General features: G+C 42.7%; 1 protein-coding gene across 2 annotated transcripts in view; it reads right to left on the bottom strand.

Annotated features, from left to right (window-relative positions):
- The window catches only part of LOC136830834 (DNA-binding protein SMUBP-2-like), a 713243-nt gene that overhangs the window by 479253 nt on the left and 213297 nt on the right, over window positions 1–20693 (bottom strand). For both annotated transcript variants that reach the window (XM_067090812.1, XM_067090810.1), the window contains exon 6: window positions 17675–17817. In XM_067090812.1, coding sequence (XP_066946913.1) covers window positions 17675–17817 — 143 coding nt within the window. The remainder of the gene's footprint in view (window positions 1–17674; window positions 17818–20693) is intronic.

The raw sequence follows: 20693 nt of genomic DNA, 5'->3' as shown, positions 1-20693 counted from the left end.
ATCTTGTTACCATTTGTGAGGTCTGGGTGTGAGGCAACAAAAATGAAGGCTGAGAGGCAAGAACTCAAAGTATGATTGATGATTTTGTAGTAAAAAAAAAAGTTTCACAACCAATCAATAATAGCCTGAAGAGAAATGGAAAACTCACAAGTCAAAGGTAAAGTCTGTAAGTTTTTTTATACCGCCAATTTTTCAGAGATATAAAACACACAGAAATGGAAAACTCACAGAAGGTAAAGCAAGGTTTTATCACAGTATAAAAGACACAAGATACTCTCCATATCTGCAGAAACTTTATAGCAGCATTAAAGTTTCTGCAGATATGGAGAATAAGAAAATATCTACTAAGACAGGAATAGTAGTACACCAGCCACAGAATTGGCTCCACTTGTCCTTGTAAAGGTTGTTGGTTCAAGGTTTGATAAGACTATGGAACTCACTGACTTATGAGAATGAACTCCAGGTATGAAGCTTGAGCATCACAAGGTCACCTTGAAAGCTCAAGAAGTATGGTTACTTGGGAATCTGCTTTTAAAGTTGCATCCAACCTCCAGGCTACTAAATCTGGTTGATGTGAATTATATCCGTAGCTTGTGATTCAAAATTGTTGTGAACAGTCACATGCAGCATGCCCCATAGACACCAAGACCCTTGCAAATTCCAAAATTCTAAGACCATCTTCATGGCAGAACCTGCTGTCTCCAGCTGAGTCTATTTCATATTACAGTAAATCCCATCCTGGGATTATACAGGCTATATACACGAACCCCTCAATCACTTTAGCACTTTTTGAAGAGGAAACTGCTGGTTAGGCACTGTCCAGAATAGGGCAGACCATATATTCGGTTTCTCTCTTCTTTGAGGTTGATCCTCACTTACTATAGTATGCCACAAAGAGATGCAAGTGTAAATTAAACAATCTAACCCAACTTCTTTTTTTCAGGTGCTGTGGAGGGCAAGGGGGTTTGGAGAGTTACGTGCCTCTCTAAGCCTCTTGGGAGAGCCGAGTGTCTTTTGAACTTAATGATGACTCTTAGGCTATGAGGGGCCTGCCAATATCTGCTCAGACTGGTGTCTGCTAACCGTGGGACTGCTCCTACTTCCTTGGTAAACCCTCATGCAGCATCGGGATTGCGTTCCCAGGTACTTTGTATGTATCATCTCTGAGTGATGTTCTCCTTTACATGCTGTTATCAAAGGCATGCTCTGCAAAATCAAAAAGAGGAGAAGGAAGTTGTCACTGTCGTCTTCATTTTTGCCTTTGAGTGCTGTTGTATCCTCCCCTTCTTCCAAAGCTAGCAAGCAGAGGAAGAGAAAGGTTGCCTCAATCTCCCGCAGGAAGTCTCGTAGAGCTTTCAGCAGCTAGCCCTCTTTTTGCAGACAGGGCTGATGATCTCTCGCTAGCATGAGTACCACTGCTCCTGTTGCCTAGCACACAGGTGCCACTGCTACCTGGGGCTCTCTGGAACCCCGGTTTACTGGTACCAGCCCCGGCAGCCTGCCTACATGGACCACTGGTACTGGCTCCAGCAGCCTAATTACCCAGGTTACTGGTACCAGGCCTGGTCTCATGCTGGCAGTACCTGGTACCTCTGCTTCCATTGCTGAGCACATGGATGCAACCACTACCCAGGGTTCTTTGGACCCCCAGTGTACCTGTACTGGCCACAGTAGGCCTCCTATCTGAGCCTATGGTATCAGCCCTGGTCTCTCATCAGCTGTACCACCACTCCAGTTGCTGAGCACATGGGTGCAACCACTACCCAGGGTTCTTTGGACCCCCAGTGTACCTGTACTGGCCACAATAGGCCTCCTATCTGAGCCTATGGTATCAGCCCTGGTCTCTCATCAGCTGTACCACCACTCCAGTTGCTGAGCACATGGGTGCAACCACTACCCAGGGTTCTTCAGACCCCCAGTGTACCAGTACCATCCCCGGTTAGGCCACCTACCTGGGCTATCGGTACCATCCCTGGTCTCTCGCTAGTGGAACTGTGGTACTGCTGCTCCCATTGGTGACCACATGGGTGCAACTGGTACCCAGGATTCTTCAGACCACCGGTGTACCGGTACTGGTCCAGGTGGCACACCTGCCTGGCAGCCCATCTACCGGGATTGGCAAGGGTCCCTGGTCTATGGGCCTGGTCCCAGCTGACAGCGCAAGAGAGTGAGAATTGGTGAGTAGAGAGCATGAGGTGCTTCCTCAACCCCTCCTGCTCTTCAAGGGAGCAGACCAGGGGTCCTGGTCCAGTGACCGGCCCAGTCGCTCAGGCAAGCCAAAAGGAGGTTCCTTGCTCAGTCTTCTTCCTTTGTAGAAGCCTCAGCTCCTAAGCAGATTGAAGCATACTCACAGGACAGCCCCTGCTCACGTTTGTGTGAGCGGGACCACTCTCCTCCACCCGGGCAGAATCATCATTGCAGGTTGACGACCACACCATGGCCTTGCTTACCTGGCAGGACTTCGGTTTTTGGCATGCAGGGCAAGGGTGCTGGCAATCTCTCATTTGTTCCCTCTCCCTCAGAATTTTTCCCGGGAGACAGGACCCGGACACTTGGGACCGGGAATGTTCTCATTCCTATCCTGGCCCGTTACGTGGAGGCCTACATACCTGGTCCAGTCCATGGACTGGAAAGGACATACGCCTCATAATTCATTTTTTCTTGCCCCATACTTCCCCAGGCAAGAGAATTCCCCCTGGTCTAGCCATTCATGCACAGGATTTCCTCTGCGTCTAGCCCACCAGAGGAAATAACATGTTCTCTACCAGAGATCATTGCCATCTCTTAGGTTTGACCCAGACCTGACTCGTCCGTGTTCTGGTCTGTCACTAGAACGTCTCCACGTGGAGGGAGTCTCCCTATCACAGGCAGATGCAGTGGCACCAGAATTGACTGCCAGAGCAGCATTCCAGTTAGTCTTGCAGATCAATCTTTGGGTCTATCATTGGCCAAGATTGTTTTTCCCTCGGGCTTCTGTACACCCAAGGAGAATGCAGCCCTCAACAGCCTGTTACTCTGGGAGGTAGTAATATTATCTATTGCCACCAGACAGCAAACCTGTGAGGGGCGAGTTGCTGTGCTGTTTCAAACATCTAGGTTTGTTGGTCCTAAGTCAGCTCTGATGCTTGGGAACAGGCTGGTTCTGGGATCCTTCCCCCCTCTTTGCTAGAGGGAGGGGGAGGCCATGGTGGGCAGGCTTTGGTTCATTTACCAGGTCTTCATGTGGCACTGCAGCTCAACCCTCTGTTCAGGCTGGACCCTGTTTTTAGTCAGAGAAAAGTCCCAAACTTCCTCGACCCCTCGTATAGCTACCCAAACTTCTTCCACCCTGGTAGACGACAGAGGATTTCAGGACTGCTGTAGTTCTCCCAGATTGCTGCCAATGGGGGTGGGTCCCTGTCGAGACATTGGGCAAGCTTGGCAGTGACATGGAGTGGAAGCATGGGTAGTGGATGCCCGTCAGATATGGTTTAGCTACCCTTAAAGTGTTCACCATCCCCCACCCTCTTTCTTGGCTCACTGAAGGACCTTGTCCTGTGGGAAGAGGTGAATGCAATGCTCCTGGAAGGCACTATAGGAGACTTCTCACCCTCTTCCCACCAAACCGGTTCGTTCGCCAAAACTGGTCCTATATGGAACAGTCCGTTCTGTTTTCAAGTCCATCAGAGAGGAAGACTTCTTGCTTTCCTGGGATTTGAGGGATGTGTATTTTCAGTACCTACCCAGCAGTCCTCCCGCAAGTATCTCCTCTTTACCCTTGAGATGGGGACAGAGTTCTAGTTCAGAGCGCTTGTTTCAGTTTCGTAACCACTTACCAAGTGTTCATTTTTTAACTCTACTCGAGCTTGATTGCATGGGCACATGTACAGAAGTACCAGTGTGATTAGCTGGTCCTGATGAGCCCGCTGCTGCAATCACTAGGACAGAAAGGCTTCTCGAGTTTTTGTCATGACTTGGGTATAGTGATCAACTTGAGAAGCCAGATCTCATGTGCAAGCAGAGGGTAAAGTATTTGAACATGCTGATAGACAAGGCAGGAACGAGGGTCCTCCCTTTGGATTCTTATAATGGCAGGTTCAGAGAAGGAGCACAGAAGTTCTTGTCTCAGCAGGAACACCCTGCCTGGGAGTGGCACGTCATTCTGGGTCACCTATCTTCGTAGAATTGGGCCCTCAGGCAGCTTCACCTCACTTCCGTACTCTTTAGCAGAGGATGAAGGTGGATGAGTCTCCAGCAAGAGACCTGCCTTTCAACTTCTTCTGTCAGAGGAAGAGGGCTAGCTTGGTAGTTAGACGACAGGAACCACTCTTCAAGGGTACTGTTAGACACTCCCACTCCCGAGGTGCTCTTGTTGTTCGGATGCATCTGCTAGGGGTAGAGCGTACACCTAAAAGAATGTTTGTTGCAGGTGTGAGGGACCAGAATGATAAACACCTCCACATCAGTGTCCTGAAACTCTAGTCTGCTTTTTTACCCCTGCAAGGGTTCCAGGACTGAGTCATGGGGCACACCCTGGTGTTGATGAGCAACAACACTATGGTAGTGGCATATATCAACGAGCAGGGTGGACTGGTGTCCTTCCAGCTGCACAGGTTGACAGTGCAGGTATATGATTGGGACACAGCACACTCAGTGGAGCTGTCAGCCACATACATTCTAGGGTCTCGGAATGGGATGGCAGACAAGTTCAGTTGCCAGAGCCTGGTGATAGGGATGGAGTTCCTACACCAAGACACTGCGGAGAGACTCTTCAAGTTATGAAGAGACTTCCAGCATCTCCTGTGAGCAAGAGGGTCCTTTCTCAGTGCATAACATGGAGATGCCTTGATAACCGCAGAATATTCAGCAGGTGTGTACCTGGGGAAATGAACCGTCTTCTGGAGTTGGTGTAGTCGACGGGGTTCTACAGTAATACCCCGAACTTGTGCGATTTGAGTTGCGCAAATCACAGACACGTGAACTTTTCATTGGAACCTAATTATTGTTATACATGAGTTTTTCACACACATGTGAACATTTGCGAATACTGAGAAACCCTGCAAAAGTGTTTATGTTTAATACTTTATGTAATTTATAAGTTTTCAAGCTTTTATGTGTAAATTAAATAACATTAAATAATAAAAGTAATAATCTCTCTCTCTCTCCCTCTTTTACTGAGATGAGAGAGCTTTTATGGTACATGTATGTTTACTTGTTTTGTATGATAAATACATTTTTTACCTAATAATAAGTACTAATTTTCAAATATTAATAAGATTAACAATAATAACAATAACAATAATAATAATAATAATAATAATAATAATAATAATAATAATAATAGTGACAATAATAATAATAATAATAATATAACTGTAATTACAAAATTCGTAAGTGATAGTATTTTAAACAAACAAATATCTTTCCCTCATCTTTTGTAAGAAGCTTGAAGGCAAAGCTGTCAGACATGTCGATTTAACATGAAAAGAAGGGGGAGTGTTGCTGATTAGCGGGTCATGGGTTTCTTACGTAATTCTCTCTCTCTCTCTCTCTGTCTGTAATAATTCATAAAAAATTTCTCTCTCTTAAGCAAGGACAACTGTTATCTCTCTCTCTCTCTCTCTCTCTATCTCTCTCGTTCATAGTTAGTGCTCACACATTTTGACAACTTATTATTTCTCTGTAACGTCTTTACCTGTACAGTAGATAGTTTAAATTGATCTAATTTCACCTGTACCGCTAAGAACTGTAAATGTGCTAGTGTGGCAAATACGTTCTAAAACACATAGACATAATAACTAAGAGTTGTATTACTGTACTCAAAATAAAAAACACTGTTTGTTCATGAAAAAGCATTTCAGAACAAAGAGAATGAAATGCAGAATAAAGAAGTTATTGAAAAGAGGTTGTGAAGATTTCTAAAAATAGATCGGTCAGAAGGGGAGAGAGAAAAAAATTCTCTTCCAGCTCTCTATTTTTATGTCAACCATTTATTTCTTTTTTTAAGGGTAATGTATTAAGCTAACTTTTAAATGAAATTAAAGTAACTTTAATTTCATTTAAAATTTAGCTTAATAATTTGGGAGCATGATTAGGGTCATATTTAGTGTTTAAACTTCAGACATAAGCATTTATTTGCATTTTTAGACACCGTGCCAAAATGACACAAAAATTCGCCTTGCGCACAGGGTTCTGGAACCTAACTTCGCGTAAGTTCGGGGTATGACTGTACCTCCAATCAGAGCTTCTATGCAGTAGGTAGCAGACTTCACCCTTCTTTGCCACGAGAAGCTTCCATTTGTCTCAGCCGTTAAGGGCAATAGAGCTGCTCTTGGCCAAGTCCTTCAGTTGAAGGAAATAGATCTTTCATTCACATGAGGGATCCTTATACTTCTGAGAAGTTGTGAACAGTCTTGCCCATATGGGGAACTCAGGCCCCGAACGGTTTGTGATTTTCATCTCAGGGAGCCTACCTCATACAATGTAAGAGCTGTTGAGGGTTGTCAGGCAGAGTCCTGACTCTAAGACTGTTTTTTTTTTTTTTTTTGCTGAGCTTCACGGCCTTCGATGCTAAGTACTCAAGGGAAGAGGATCTGTTACACTCAGTCTAGTCTCAGAATTCATAACTGAGACTCAGAATCTGTAGGTCCCTGATGCGGAGTTCGAGTCCTGTTTGATCCCCTCCTGAAGGACTTTGTAGGTATGATCGGAAAGAGATGCTACTTTGCCTGGTTAGAGTGCTGCGGTACTACCTCAAGAGAACTTGGCATCTCAGCCCTGAGTGTTGATGCCTCTTCATTAGTACCGAGTTGGCCAAGGAAGAGGTGTCCAAGAGCACATCCTCTTTCAAGCTTCGTGAGACAGCAATGGGCCTAGTCTTCATCTGATGAGGTAAACGGGAGTTCGGTCCAGGCAAGAGATCACGAAGTTAGGGGCATCACCCCTGCATTCCGGAAGAACCTGTCAGTTCAGTAGGTAATAAAAGCAGGTATGTGGTAGCGCCAGATCATATTTACCTTGTATTATCTCCAAGACTTGCCCATAAGTCTTTGGACATACTTTTCCTTGGATCTTGTGGTGGCTGCCCAACAAGTTGTTTGGCCTATCTGGCTCCCTTAGGGGACACATGCATCATGTCTGTTGGTCTCATTAGCAAGTTTTATTGTCTCCGACACTCCTGGGTTCTTCCAAACCTTTTTTCAGAGTAATGACATTACTCAATCTTTAAGCCCAGAAGTATAGCAGTTGCAACATCCAATATTTCCAACAAGCTAGAGGTGAAGGATTCCTTCCTCAGTTCTTCCAGATCAGGAAGGCATTCCTGGGTGGATAAAACCAACCAGTTGGTTCAGATTTATTCACACTCCACCCTCCAACAAGTAAGTCTCCTATGTAAAGATGGAAGATTTGTATTTGTGTAGTTACAAATAACAAATTTTTAAAGTAATTTGTATTTTTCCTACCATACAAACCTGAAGGTTTTCAAATTTACAGCTCACCTCAGCCACCCCTCAATCAGATACCTAGGACGAAAGGTAAAGTGGAGAGCAGACCAACGAGTGGGTGGGGCTTCCTCCCTACCCTTGGTACTTAATGACAATGTCTGAAAGTTAAACGGGCATTCCAACTCTCGTCCACAAGCTAAATCCTTATGTAAAAACCTTAGGTTTACATATTATGAAAAATACAAATTACTATACTAATCTACAAAATCATCCACCAGATTCTTGATAAGAAATTTTCTCCTCCCATTCCTACTTATGTTACTAAACTTTTCGAGTTTGCCAGCTTTCCTATTTACCCAAATACAAATCACACATTTTCAGAGCCAAGTTAAGATAATTAATAAACATATTGGGCCCTCAACCTGAAACTAATTCCAAAAAATCATAAAACTATTGGTTTACTGTTTCTGTGAAATATCGGCTGTCCTTTATTGACGTTGGGCATAGTATATAAGTACCACAGCTGTAATTCAGGTAATTATGTGGGCTCGATCTGACGTTTACTCAAGGTCAGAGCTGGTTTCCATATTGGAAATAAATCATCATACTGGCTGCACTGTCCAGCCCAGAATTGTCTAATGTTAGAAATCATGCTTACAACTGTAAACCACCTATTAAGTATGATTACAGTCGACCCCTGGTATTTGTGGGGGATAGGGACTACAACCACCTGTGAATAGCTACAATCTGTGAATATATGACACTCCCTCTAAAAATGCTTATAACTGCCTATTTCAATCATTCAAACACCAAATGTACCTTCAACAATCCTCCTAAAACACTTTAATATAATTTCAATATCACTTTCATATTTTAATATTTCAATATCATATTAATATCATTTCAATATGTATCATTTCTGGGCAGCATAGCTACAAGGAGGTGGGAAAACCGGTTTAGGGGGCTTTAGCCACCAGGAGGGCTCACTATAAGGAGGGCCCTCCTATAATGAGGGGAGAAAACTGGTTTATTACCAGCACAAAGCATAAAAACCCTGTTTCTTTCCCAAGGCTTACATAAAATTTTCTCTCTCTCTCTCTCTGAGTTATTATTTAACCTTATTATTATTTAATCTTATTACCATTATTACAGGTACAATATTATAATTATCATCATTATTATTATTATTATTACTATTATTATTATCATTATTATTTATTATATTATTATTACTATTATTATTATTATTATTATTCAATCTTACTAATCTTTTTATTATTATTTGGAAATTAATTCTTATTACCTGTAGTATTACAGGTACTGTATTATTATTACTGTATTTAATCTTATTATTTAATCTTATCAAACTTAATATTAATATTTGAAAATTAGTAAAATCAATCATTATCTTATTATAAAAAATGTATATTTAGTCTCAAAAATATGAAAATACAGTAATTAGAGAATATTGCTCTATGAAAAAATCACCGAATAGGCAAATTTTCTGCGAAAAATTTGGAGACAGGTTCCACAGAAAAATCTGTGAATAGGTGAAACTGTGAATCCTGAACTATGAATAGGCGGGGGTCACTGCATTTAAAAAAGGGATTTTGACAGAGGAAAAATCTATTTCTGAGGAAGGTCCCGTGTCACCGGTGAAATTCCATTACAGCACGAATTTCTAGGTATAACAATGCTAGATATACCAGAGAAAAAGAGCTTTCAGGAAAGCTGGGGTTACTACCCCCAGTCGGCGTCTTCTAGGAAGACGTCGGTATAATGAAGGGTGAGTGAAATACCACTACCACGGAAATATACTCGAAAGATCTCTCCTTATCAAAACCCCAGAAAAGAGCGGTGAGCCGTTACAGCTCCCACACTCAACACCCGCCAGGGACGGCGACACCAGCGCCACCTACTTCATTCCATGCTAGCACTAACCCCAGACTTGGCATGTGCAAGTAGGGGAGAGTACTAGGTCAGTTAGGGGAGGGTCACGGATGACACGGGACCTTCCTCAGAAATAGATTTTTCCTCTGTCAAAATCCCTTTTCTGAGTCCAGTCCCCGTGTCAGCGGTGAAATAGTGATAGAGAATCATGCCAAGACTGCTACTACTGGAAAAAAGGGGTAATCTGAAGAAAATGCAAAATTGTAACGAAAATAATTTTAATCAAGCAATCTCTTTCATGAAGCAAGAATACTTAAAAGGTAAGGTATCTTAAATCTAAGGCACATCAAAAAACTTAGCACTATAAAACAAGGGAGGTCCCGGTCTGATGGGGAAAAAACCTCAAAAATCTTAAAATTACTTAAAGGTAGTGAAACATGAAATGTGCACAGAACAAGCAAATACAACCTTAATACTATACACGTAAACTTAGGCTAAACACGTAAGAGACAAGACTAATGAAAATTAACACATACAAATATCTGGGGTACGTGGAGCCAAATAAAAACTGTCCAGTACCCCGTAAGAGAAAACAATTATGGCTAGTCAGATTACACTTTTCCATCAGTAGATACAAGATACATCAATATGAGGGGCTAGGCAGTGAGGCATAAACAACCAGGAGAATAAGCAGAGAAGTAAATGAGGCAGGCGGGGCGGGGAAAAGGAAAGGATAAGGAAATGATTATTTAAGGTGGGAGATGACACTTCCCTGCTATTGCAGAATATTTCAGGGCTTGAGCGATTTTTAAATAGTGGCGTTTAAACACTAGAGGTGATTTCAACCCGTATATTTTGATAACTCTGAAAAGTCCATATTATGAAAGTAATTAATAGAAGTAGCAACTGCTCGAATATCATGAACTATAGGAACTGAGTCTGGGTTGGCTTGTTTAATGAAATACAGAATTTGTTGCCTTATAGCGTTCAGAGAAAGAGTACCACCTTTCTCCCTGATAAAAAGAGGACCCGACTTACTCTGTGGAGTTCTTAAGAGGTAAGATTTAAGTGTATAAACTGGACATAAAGATTGGTCTTGAGGAAGGGGGCACCACCTTCCAAGGAGACCACCTGTCCTGTGGGTCTTCGTTCTTAGCTAAAAATCTAGGGTCAGGGGAAGAGGAGGACCTCTCCAGATGGGAGGAAGTTAATAAAACTATCACCTCTAGTGAGAGCCGACAGCTCTGAGATTCTAGCACCTGAAGCCAAGCTAATCAAAAATAAAGTCTTCCTTAACAGATCCTGATAGAGCAATGGAAGTTATCCAACTCTGATGCTAACTTAAGGACGTCATTGAGAAACCAAGTAACCGAATGTGGACGTGATACTGGTCTCAGACGAGCGCATGCTCTGGGGATGGATGAAAAATAGGAATCTGTAAGGTCGATTTTTAAAGCCAGAAAGAAATACTTTCTTCAATGCCGACTTGACTGTGGTAATAGTGGCGGGAGCCAGGCCTTTCTCAAACAGTGACCTAAAGAAGGAAACTCCTAAATTAGTCGTCATGATTTTGGCTTCAGATGTTTTCAGGAAGGAGGCTAATTTTTTTGACTGCTGAGTCATACTGTCTAAGAGTAGAATCTCTTTTTATCTGATTCTAAAAACAGAGTGTTGACAGGGTCAATGTTCGCTCCTTTTGGGCTGCGAACTTTATAAAGTCCATAAAACTAGGGCATTCTGAATCCTTGAGGAAGCTGACACAGTCTTGGTTTGTACTGTCTGGGTCAGAATGGGCTTGGGAATCGAAGACTCCGTAATCCCAGTTCCTGAAGGAGAGGAACCAATTGCTCTTCGGCCCAGTAGGGGCTACTAGGGCTGGTTGACCCTTGAATGTCCTGAGTTTGTGTAATACTTTCAGCAGTAAATTTATTGGAGGGAACAGATAAATCTTCTCCCAATTGTTCCAATCTACTGTCATTGCGTCTGTGGCTAACGCCTGAGGGTCCAGGTTGGGGGCCACGTAACAAGGGAGCTTGAAGTTGCTCTCCGTTGCGAACAGATCCACTTGGAGGCCGGAACCCGGTGGCAAATCCATTTGAAAGATTCCGCATCCAGGGACCACTCCGTCTCCAACGGGTAGTCCTGGACAGGAATCCGCCACCACGCGTTCGGACTCCCGCTAGGTGGGTGGCTGACAGGTGCCAACCGTGCTTGTTCGCCAGGGAGAAGATAGCTACCATTACTTGGTTTACTCGACCTGATTTGGAGCCGCCCCTGTTGATGCAATGAACTACCACTGCGCTGTCTAACACCAGCCTGATATGAATCGGTTGGGAGGGCGGATTTTCTTCAGAGTTAGAAAGACAGCCATGGCTTCCAGGGTATTTATATGGAACTGCTGAAACATTGTGGACCACGTTCCTTGTACTTTCTGTTTTGGTGAATATCCCCCAGCCGCTTAGAGAAGCGTCTGTATGGATAACTAGTGCCGGAGGGGGAAATTGAAGCGGAACTGTTTTGGACAGGCCCTTGACTGTGGTCCAAGGCCGCAGTCTTGTCTTTAAGATTCGAGGGATAGAGGAGACCTTGTCCCTGAGCTTGGCATTTGCTCGACTCCGCCACACTCTGTTTATGTCTTTTTAATTTGGCTTTCAAGAGCAGGTCTGTCACTGAGGCAAATTGAAGAGACCGAGGACTCTTTCTTGGGATCGACGGGATGCTGATGGATTTTGAGAAATCCCTTGGTGAGAGATGCTATCTCTTTCCTCTTGGGAGGCAGGAGAGATAACGTGTGGAGGACAGATCCCACTGGAGACCCAGCCACTGAAACCGGGACTCCGGAGTCAGGCTGGGGACTTCTCTCTGTTCAGCTGAAAACCCAGTGACTCTAGGAAATTGATGACTATGGACGTGGCTTCCTGACACTCCGGAACAGTTGGTGCCCAGATTATCCAATCATCTAGGTATGCTGCTAGGGAAATTCCTTGGGACCGGAGCTGCTGTACTACCGTGTCCGCCAGCTTGGTGAATACCCTGGGTGCAATGTTCAGACCGAAGGGCATGACCCTGAAGGAGTAGGCTTGATTCCAGTCTGAAACCGAGGAACTGAGAGAAGTTCGCGCAATCGGACGTGATAATAAGCGTCTGAAAGATCGATAGAGGTGGTGACGGCCCCACGCGGAAGTAGAGTCCGTACCTGCGCTACCGTAAGCATGAAACTTGTCGCATTTTATGTAGAGATTTAGACGCCGACAGATCCAGGATCACTCTTTGCTGATCGGAGTCTTTTTTGGGAACAGTGAATAGCCTGCCTTGAAACTTTAGGTGCCTTGCTTTCTTTATTGCTCGTTTGTTGAGCAATTCTGTTACATAATCCTGTAGGATTGATGTGGGTGGCTGGTAAAATCTGGTTAGAGGGGGAGGGTTCTTGATCCAGCTCCACCCCAGTCCCTTGGACACAATGCTGTGTGCCCAAGGGCTGAAGGTCCATTGGTCCCTGAACCAATACAGGCGACCGCCTACCTGTGTTCTCTCAGTGGGAGGAGCGGGTTTATTCCCTCTACCACGTCCAGGTCTTCCTCTTGGGGTGGTGTTAGACCTTCCTCTCTGTGGGGACCTTGCCCCTTCCTCCCCTTGCAACCCTATTGAGGCCGTGAAAGAACCCACGGCCCTCATATGTGGGGTTGTATGCTGGTGAGGACACATAGAGGGCGCCGCTGGTTGGACCAACACGTACTGTTGGGGGTGGGCCTTAGAAGTAGATGGTTGGGCCACTGCCGAGACCGGGACGGCTTGACTACCGCCTGATGGGGCCTCTTATGCCTCCTGAAGCGTTTGCCTCCTCTCGTCTGGGGCTGGCCGATTCTGGGGTCTTGCGCTTATAAGTGGAAATGCCCCAGCGAGCGCAGACTCTGATTGGCCCGTGTAGCCTCAGACATAACGGATGTAACCTCGTCTTCAGGAAGAGGTTAGGTCCCCAGATTGAACTTTTAATGAGCTTGTTAGGCTCGTGGCGGATAGTAGCATCAGCAAAGATGAATTTCCTGCACTCCAGTCTGGCCATGATGAACTCATGCAAGTCCGACTGGAAGCTCGCCAGGAAGGACTTAGCTAGAACCTGGAAAAAGGGTGCGTCTGAGCCGGAGGCGGCAGTAGCCTCTGTAAGACAGCCGGAGCTCAAGGACCGGGCTAACTTAGTCCGGGCCTCAAACTCCGCCTTCAATAAAGATTCCGGCAGCTTAGGAGCTGTTCACTAAACTGCGTGGAAGCGCAGAGGGGTCCAGCTTCCCGACGGTGAAAGTGGACGGGCGTCCACCAGAACTCATTACTTCCTGGGAATACCAGGAAGTAGGATCTGTTTCCCTTAATTGTGGAAAGGGATTACCATCAAAGCATGCTCGGGCCGTAGCCAGAGCAACTTTGTCCATGCAAGGAGTGGGAAGGTCTTCTCCCAGGGTGAACATCGTAAAATTGCCCTTGAAAGGGGTCAACCGTGTTTACTGCCTGCCACTCCGTCAGAGTGCGCAGGAGAGCCGACTGAGCCTGGTCTCTAGGGATGATGACAGTCTCCTAGGAACCTTGTCTGACCGAATCCAGGCTTCTTCTGTGAGCCTCACGAAGCCTGGATAAGGGGGCAAGAGATCGGGGGGGAAGAACTCCAATTCCTCCAACCGTCTCGTGCCCAGACCCTCCACTGTAAGTTTGCCATCATGTTGGATGGCCCGGAGTGCGAACCGCCAAGGGTTACCGACATCAAACGGCAGGAGGTCCGCAGTGTCGGGGATAGTATACTGTGGTTCTGCCGGAGGTTGGCGAGCCAAACCTGCCAGTATGTTGTCATAATTGGCAAACTTATCAGAGATTTTTTCAAATCTAGAATCTAGGTCCTCCGTAAACTTTTTAAAGTTTAGTGGCAGGGCTTGTGCATCAAAAGAAGGTTGGCAAGGAGGGCTTGGTTTTGCAGCCCTCTTACTCGCGCCTTTGCCGGAGGAACTAGATTTGCTCCCGGAGGCTACCGGTCCTGAAACCTTAGCGCCGACGGGGAAGGGCGTGCCTTCTTGGAAGTCGAGGACTTATAGCCCTTCGCCTTCCATGAAGTCTTCAACTTCAACTTGGGGATAGCAGACGGAGCTCTATCACCCAAAGGAGGAAGACTTCAAAACCTGCAAAAGAAGACACTAGATGAAGCAGGGGAGTCAAACAAAGGGGGGCCCGCCCCAACATCCTCACTTACCTCACCACTTACCACCTGGTCCTGCTCCGTATTCATTGGTTCCAGGTCGAGATTTAAGGCGGCAACATCCTCCGAGACCTCGGCGTACAGGATATCCACTTGAGGTGGCTGGGTCGCATCCCGGATTTGTTGGATGATTGGGGTGGCAAGTTCTTCAGGCACTGCAGCCGCCACCCGTGCGCCGGGGTAAAGCAAGTCCCTCAACCTGGCGTCGAGGACGTAGGGCTTCCCGGACGGAACATTCCTGCGAACCCAGCCACCCAGGCCCGGAGGGATTCCAAGGCAGACTTCTTGGAAGCTTCGTCCGCCTGCAAGGAAACCAGCAGTTAGTTAGGAACGAAAAACCAGGGGAGAATATAAACAATATACAACATGAGGAGCATGAACCGTGGAAGAAGACTGTCACTTACCGACTCATCCTGGATGGTTGAGCAGAGAGCAAAGCAAACCTCACAACCATCGGGTGCCAAACAACCAGGTCGTTTAGTCGGACCGCACAACCAGCGTGGGTCCGCAAACTACGTGCCCGTAGGGTTGTTGAAGGAGGCGGTACACCCGGCTCCTCACAGCGAACAGTCTGTAAATATAAAAGTACATGAACCTCACACTGTAAGCAATCTAAAGCCCGGCAAGGCCGGAAACTCAACTACAACCGGAATACTCCGGCGGAGAAGAACTCCCTTATCATAAACTGGGCCAATAAGCTTTAAATGCACAGAGTGGAAGGTAAGGGTTCAGACCGGAGGACTCCGGGGAATGAAGGGAACGAAACCAGGAACCAACCATAAGGGCTGCCAGAAAAATAACGGCGGAGCCCCAGGTGTAGGACCGGACTCACGTATAAATGGATAAACAGATTTATCTAAAATTAAAAAAAAAGAATAATAATAATAATAATGAAAGTAATGGTAATTACTCCGGAGACCGGAGGGTCGCTAGCTACGTGATATAGAACCTTCCACACCCTTACCTCCCGCCGGAGAAACAAAAACGGGTAAAGTGCTCTATGTTCATAACATAAGGCGAACAACACATTTCACCTAACTCGTGAGCTCGATGGGAGATGAGAGGTATGAGAAAGTGATTCAACACGTTCGAGCAAACAAACCACCCACCCCACCACAGCGAAGCTGGGGACGGTATGGGAGGGCGAATCCCTCTACCAATAGGAGGAGTCCCTGAACTGGAGAAAACGCCATCTAGCGTCACCCGCACAGTCGCAAGGCTGAGGGGGGGGGTAGGGAGAGGAGTAGGCTACCGGAAGGGGACAGGAGACAGGGAGAAACATGTCACCCGCTCAACTGCATCCTTCCCTCCAAATGAACTTGGAAGGGTAGCCTACTCCAGGAGCTACACAACCCAAAGCCCAACTCCTTGCTAGGCGAAGCCTAATATGGGCCTAACCTAGTATAGGTTAGGAAAGAGAGAAGGGGTGTAAAGGGAGGAAATCAGCAGGGAGAGAAATTTTGTGCCAAGAGCCAACCGGGATCGAGAGGGGGGCAAGGAGGGCGACTAGCCTAGAGAAACACATCCAAAGAACTCGATTCCCCCAAATGGAGGAAGAGAACTAAAGGGGCTCACTCTATCCACCCTAAAACGACCCGGAGGAAACAGCAACAAAACTCCCTCAACCTGATCTCTGCACCCAGGGCAAGGGGATGGAGCTTACAACTACAAAATACCATCACACATAAACAATCAAAAACAAATTAAGCTCATAGGAAGCGTAGCCTACCTCGGGAGAGGCCACCAGAGGTAAACCACACAGCAAAAAACAATAAACAAAAATAAATAAATATACTAAAAATAAAAAAGAGCACCATCTTCAAGTATATAAAATAATAGCCTACTGAGACCAAAATGAAAAGGAACCCAACCTGGGGTACTTGGATGGGGCATCACCTAATAAAGGCCGATAGGCCAAAAATGCAATTCAAAAACTAAAAAGGGAGGAGCCACCGTGAAGGAACCACCAGGAAGGAATTCAAGGGTTAAAATCTTTCTATAGCGACAGGAGACAACTCCAACCGAAAGAACAGAAGGAGTCGCCTCGCGTCGACATGGCTGGCGGGGACGCCGTGGCGTCATAAGAAGATCTCAATATTTATGAAAACACGAGACCAAAACAGCCAATAAAATAGATCAAAACCCCACAAGAAGATGGTACTTAACTTAGAGATGGAAAAGGTGCTCGATGCCATTGTAGATGAAGAAAAACAATCCAAAAAGGGGACGAGCACACAAAAGAATCGAATTTATCACGTGCTAGAAAATGGAATGAAGTAGGTGGCGCTGGTGTCGCCGTCCTGGCGGGTGTTGAGTGTGGGAGCTGTAACGGCTCACCGCTCTTTACTGAGGGGTTTTGATAAGGAGAGATCTTTCAGTATATTTCTGTGGTAGTGGTATTTCACTCACCCTTCATTATACCGACGTCTTCTAGAAGACGCTCGACTGGGGTAGTAACCCAGCTTTCCTGAAAGCTCTTTTTCTCTGGTATATCTAGCATTGTTATACCTAGAAATTCGTGCTGTAATGGAATTTCACCGGCTGACACGGGACTGGACTCAGAAATTATAGGTCATACAAAACAATCATCAGAACTACTCATACTTGAAAGCCTTAATATCAAATTGAGAGTCACTTCTCTTAATCACCAAAATGCAGCTGTTCCATCGTTACTGTCTAGTTTGTTATCTATACTTTTGGTCCACTGGTCTGTTGGTGTATATGAATTTTAGTGTGTTTTTACTCTTGCTTTGAAAGGTTGGTGTTTTGTTCCCACAAATGTTTTTACTGAGTCTGTGATTTTACTCATATCTAATTTCATACAATTTTAATTCCATATTCTATGTAGAGTTTTTAAGTGTAATTTCATATAGCTATGTTATGTATTTGCTTATGTTTATTTGAAAATACTCTCCTGTTAAGTAATTTAAATTACAGATGTCCCTGATGAAGTGACCAAGGGTCAGGAAACGTAGGAATAAACTACTATATTTAGAATCTATTTGTGTTCTTGCACCGGTTCCTTTTAACAGTAACACTTACCTTCAGCCAATACAATTAAAAAAAGGAAGAAAATAATAAGTAATTCAAGTTTTAATCATTCCTGCTAAGGAATACTTACTTTTGATTTCATCTTGATGTGCTGTCTAATAATTTCTATCAATGTAGTGGTTTTCCCTGTTCCTGGAGGACCATGTATTATGGCTAAATCATTACGTCTCAGGGCATAACTAACTGCCTCTTGTTGAGAATCATCAAGCCTTTCTGGAAGGAATAAAAATGTTAACATACAAGTTTATAAATTTCTTTGAATTATCATTACTGCAAGCTAATCCTATTCAATTAAAAATATTATTTAAAATGGATTATAATCTTTTAGGGCAACTCCTCACCTTGTTACACCTAATCTGATCTTTCAATTGCTTCAAATTTTCTTAGCAGGTCCAATTACCAAATAATTCTAAAGGATGGAGGTTTAAAGCATTTCAAGATTTTTGTACCAGAAAACCTTAAAGTAACATCTTAACAGACCTCAACTTAATGGGCTTCTCCACTTATCAGCTACCATATTTTGATTATTTCTTCTTAAACCACCATTTTGGATGTGATAAATTTGTTAATATATCTCTTAAATTGGTTGTACAGTAAAGTGTAAAGTACAGGTTAGTTTAGGTTGGGAACTACATGGAGATGCTGTTAAGTACAAGATATCTTAAAAATATTCAAGTATAGCCTATAGTACAGGGTCTTTGTTACTTATCAGAAAGGACACACCCCCAAAGTGTCTATTAACTTGAGGTGTTACTATATCTCCAAATAAACAGTGAGGTAGCAAGGCCTGAAAATAATAAATTTAAATTCATAAAGCACATAAAAAACAAATAAAAGGGTAAAATTATAATTCAAAATCTCTATGAACTCAGAAGTTGTATTTCCATGTGAAATTTCTTAAAAGCAAAATTTATTTTTTCAATATGAAACCAATATTTTAACTAATGCCCAATTTCCTAGGTAGATAAAATGCCATAAAGATTCTTGTCTTTCGACAACAAAGAAGCAGTAGCTAAAAGGTCTAACATGTACAAATCCAAGAAATCCAGTAATTTTGTATATATGTATATATATACCATATATATATATATATATATATATATATATATATATATATATATATATATATATATATATATATATATATAATATATATATATATATATATATATATATATATTATACATGTACATATATATATTATATATATATATATATATATATATATATATACATATATTATTATATATATATATATATATATATATATATATATATATATATATATATAAGTAAGACATATATACATATATATATACACATATAAAGATAAATATATATACAGTCATGATGAACTTACACAAGGTTAGGTTCCAGAACCCCTCGGAGGGTGAACCACGTAAGGGCGTGGTCTCTAAAAAAAATGCTAATAAATGCTTATTTCTAAAGTTTAAACACTAAATATGACCCTAATCATGCTCCCCAAATTATTAGTTAACTTTTAAATGGAATTAAAGTTACTGTAATTTCATTTAAAAGTTAACTTAATACATTGCTTTAAAAAGAGAAATAAATGGTTTACATAAAAATTGAGAGTTGTAACTGAGAAATTCTCTCTCTCTCCCCTTCCAACCGATCTATTTTTAGAATCATCTCAACCTTTTTAGCAACTTTTTATTCTGAGTCTCTTTCTCTTTGTTCTGAAATGCTTTTTCATGAACAAACAATGTTTTATATTTTGATTAATACAATAGTTATTATGTCTCTATGTTTTAGAGCGTATTTGCAAACTAGTCCATTTTAGGGCATACAGGTCAAATTAGATCAATTTAAACTATCTACTCTACAGGTGAGAGAGAGAGAGAGAGAGAGAGAGAGAGAGGAGAAGAGAGAGAGAGATCCTTTGAGAAGAGAGTTATAAGAATCGCCAATGCTACAGGGTTGTCCTTACTTAAGAGAGTGAAATTATTTATCAGTTATTAAGACTGAGAGATTCACCAGAGAGAGAGAGAGAGAGAGAGAGATTGTCCTTACTTGAAAATCAAGTTATATTATTTATGAATTACAGTTACGGAGAGAGAGAGAGAGAGAGAGAGAGAGAGAGAGAGAGAGAGAGAGAGAGAGAGAGAGAGAGAGAGAGAGTTAGCTTAATACATTACCTTGAAAAAAGAAATAAATGGTTGAGCAAGTTGACTCCCCCCATTCCACCAATCTATTTTTTAGAAGTCTCAACCCATTTTACAAACTTTTTTATTCTGTCACTATCCTTTGATTCTGAAATGCTCTATGTCTCTAGTTTTAGAATTTCACTTTATAGTACAGTAAAATTAGATCATTTAAAATTATCTCCTGTACAGTTAAAGACATACAGAGTTGTACACTGTAATACGTGGGTTGGCTAACTACGAACTAAGAGAGAGAGTTGAGAGAGAGATTGAGAGAGAGAGAGAGAGAGAGAAGAGAGAAGAGAGAGAGAGGACTGATTACAAGAAAACTTTGATTAGACTCATTCTTGTCATGTTAAATGACATGTCTGACAGATTTTGCCTTCCACCTTCTTACAAAAGTTGAGGGACGAATTTGTTTGTTCAAGATAATACAAATTTTGTATTACAGTTTTATTATTATTATTATTATTATTATTATCATTTATTATTATTATTATTTAATTTTATTAATCTTATTAAAAAATTAGTACATATTACTTAAAAAGTTTATTTATCATACAAATAAACATCTGTTTACATGTTACATAAAAATTCATCTCACTACAAGAAAGAGAAAGAAAGAGAGAGAGAGAGAGAGAGTATTTTAGAGAGCAAATAATGGCTGAGAAATTATTCTTTTAATATTTAATGTTAAATGCTGAATAAAAACTTATTAAATTCCTTTAGACAAACACTTTTGCTCCTTTCTCTTACGGAAATGAGCATGTTCTTGAAAAACAATGACCACAGTTGGTTCCAATAAAAATTATTAATGAATTAGCAATCGAATTAGAAGTTAGGGACTTGTATTACTGTTAATATATATATATATATATATATATAATATATATATATATATATATATTCCATATATACACATAC

This window comes from Macrobrachium rosenbergii, chromosome 47, assembly GCF_040412425.1.
Source record: "Macrobrachium rosenbergii isolate ZJJX-2024 chromosome 47, ASM4041242v1, whole genome shotgun sequence".
NCBI lineage: Eukaryota > Metazoa > Arthropoda > Malacostraca > Decapoda > Palaemonidae > Macrobrachium > Macrobrachium rosenbergii.
Note: the sequence above shows the minus strand (reverse complement) of the source record. Positions and strands in the feature narration are given on the sequence as shown.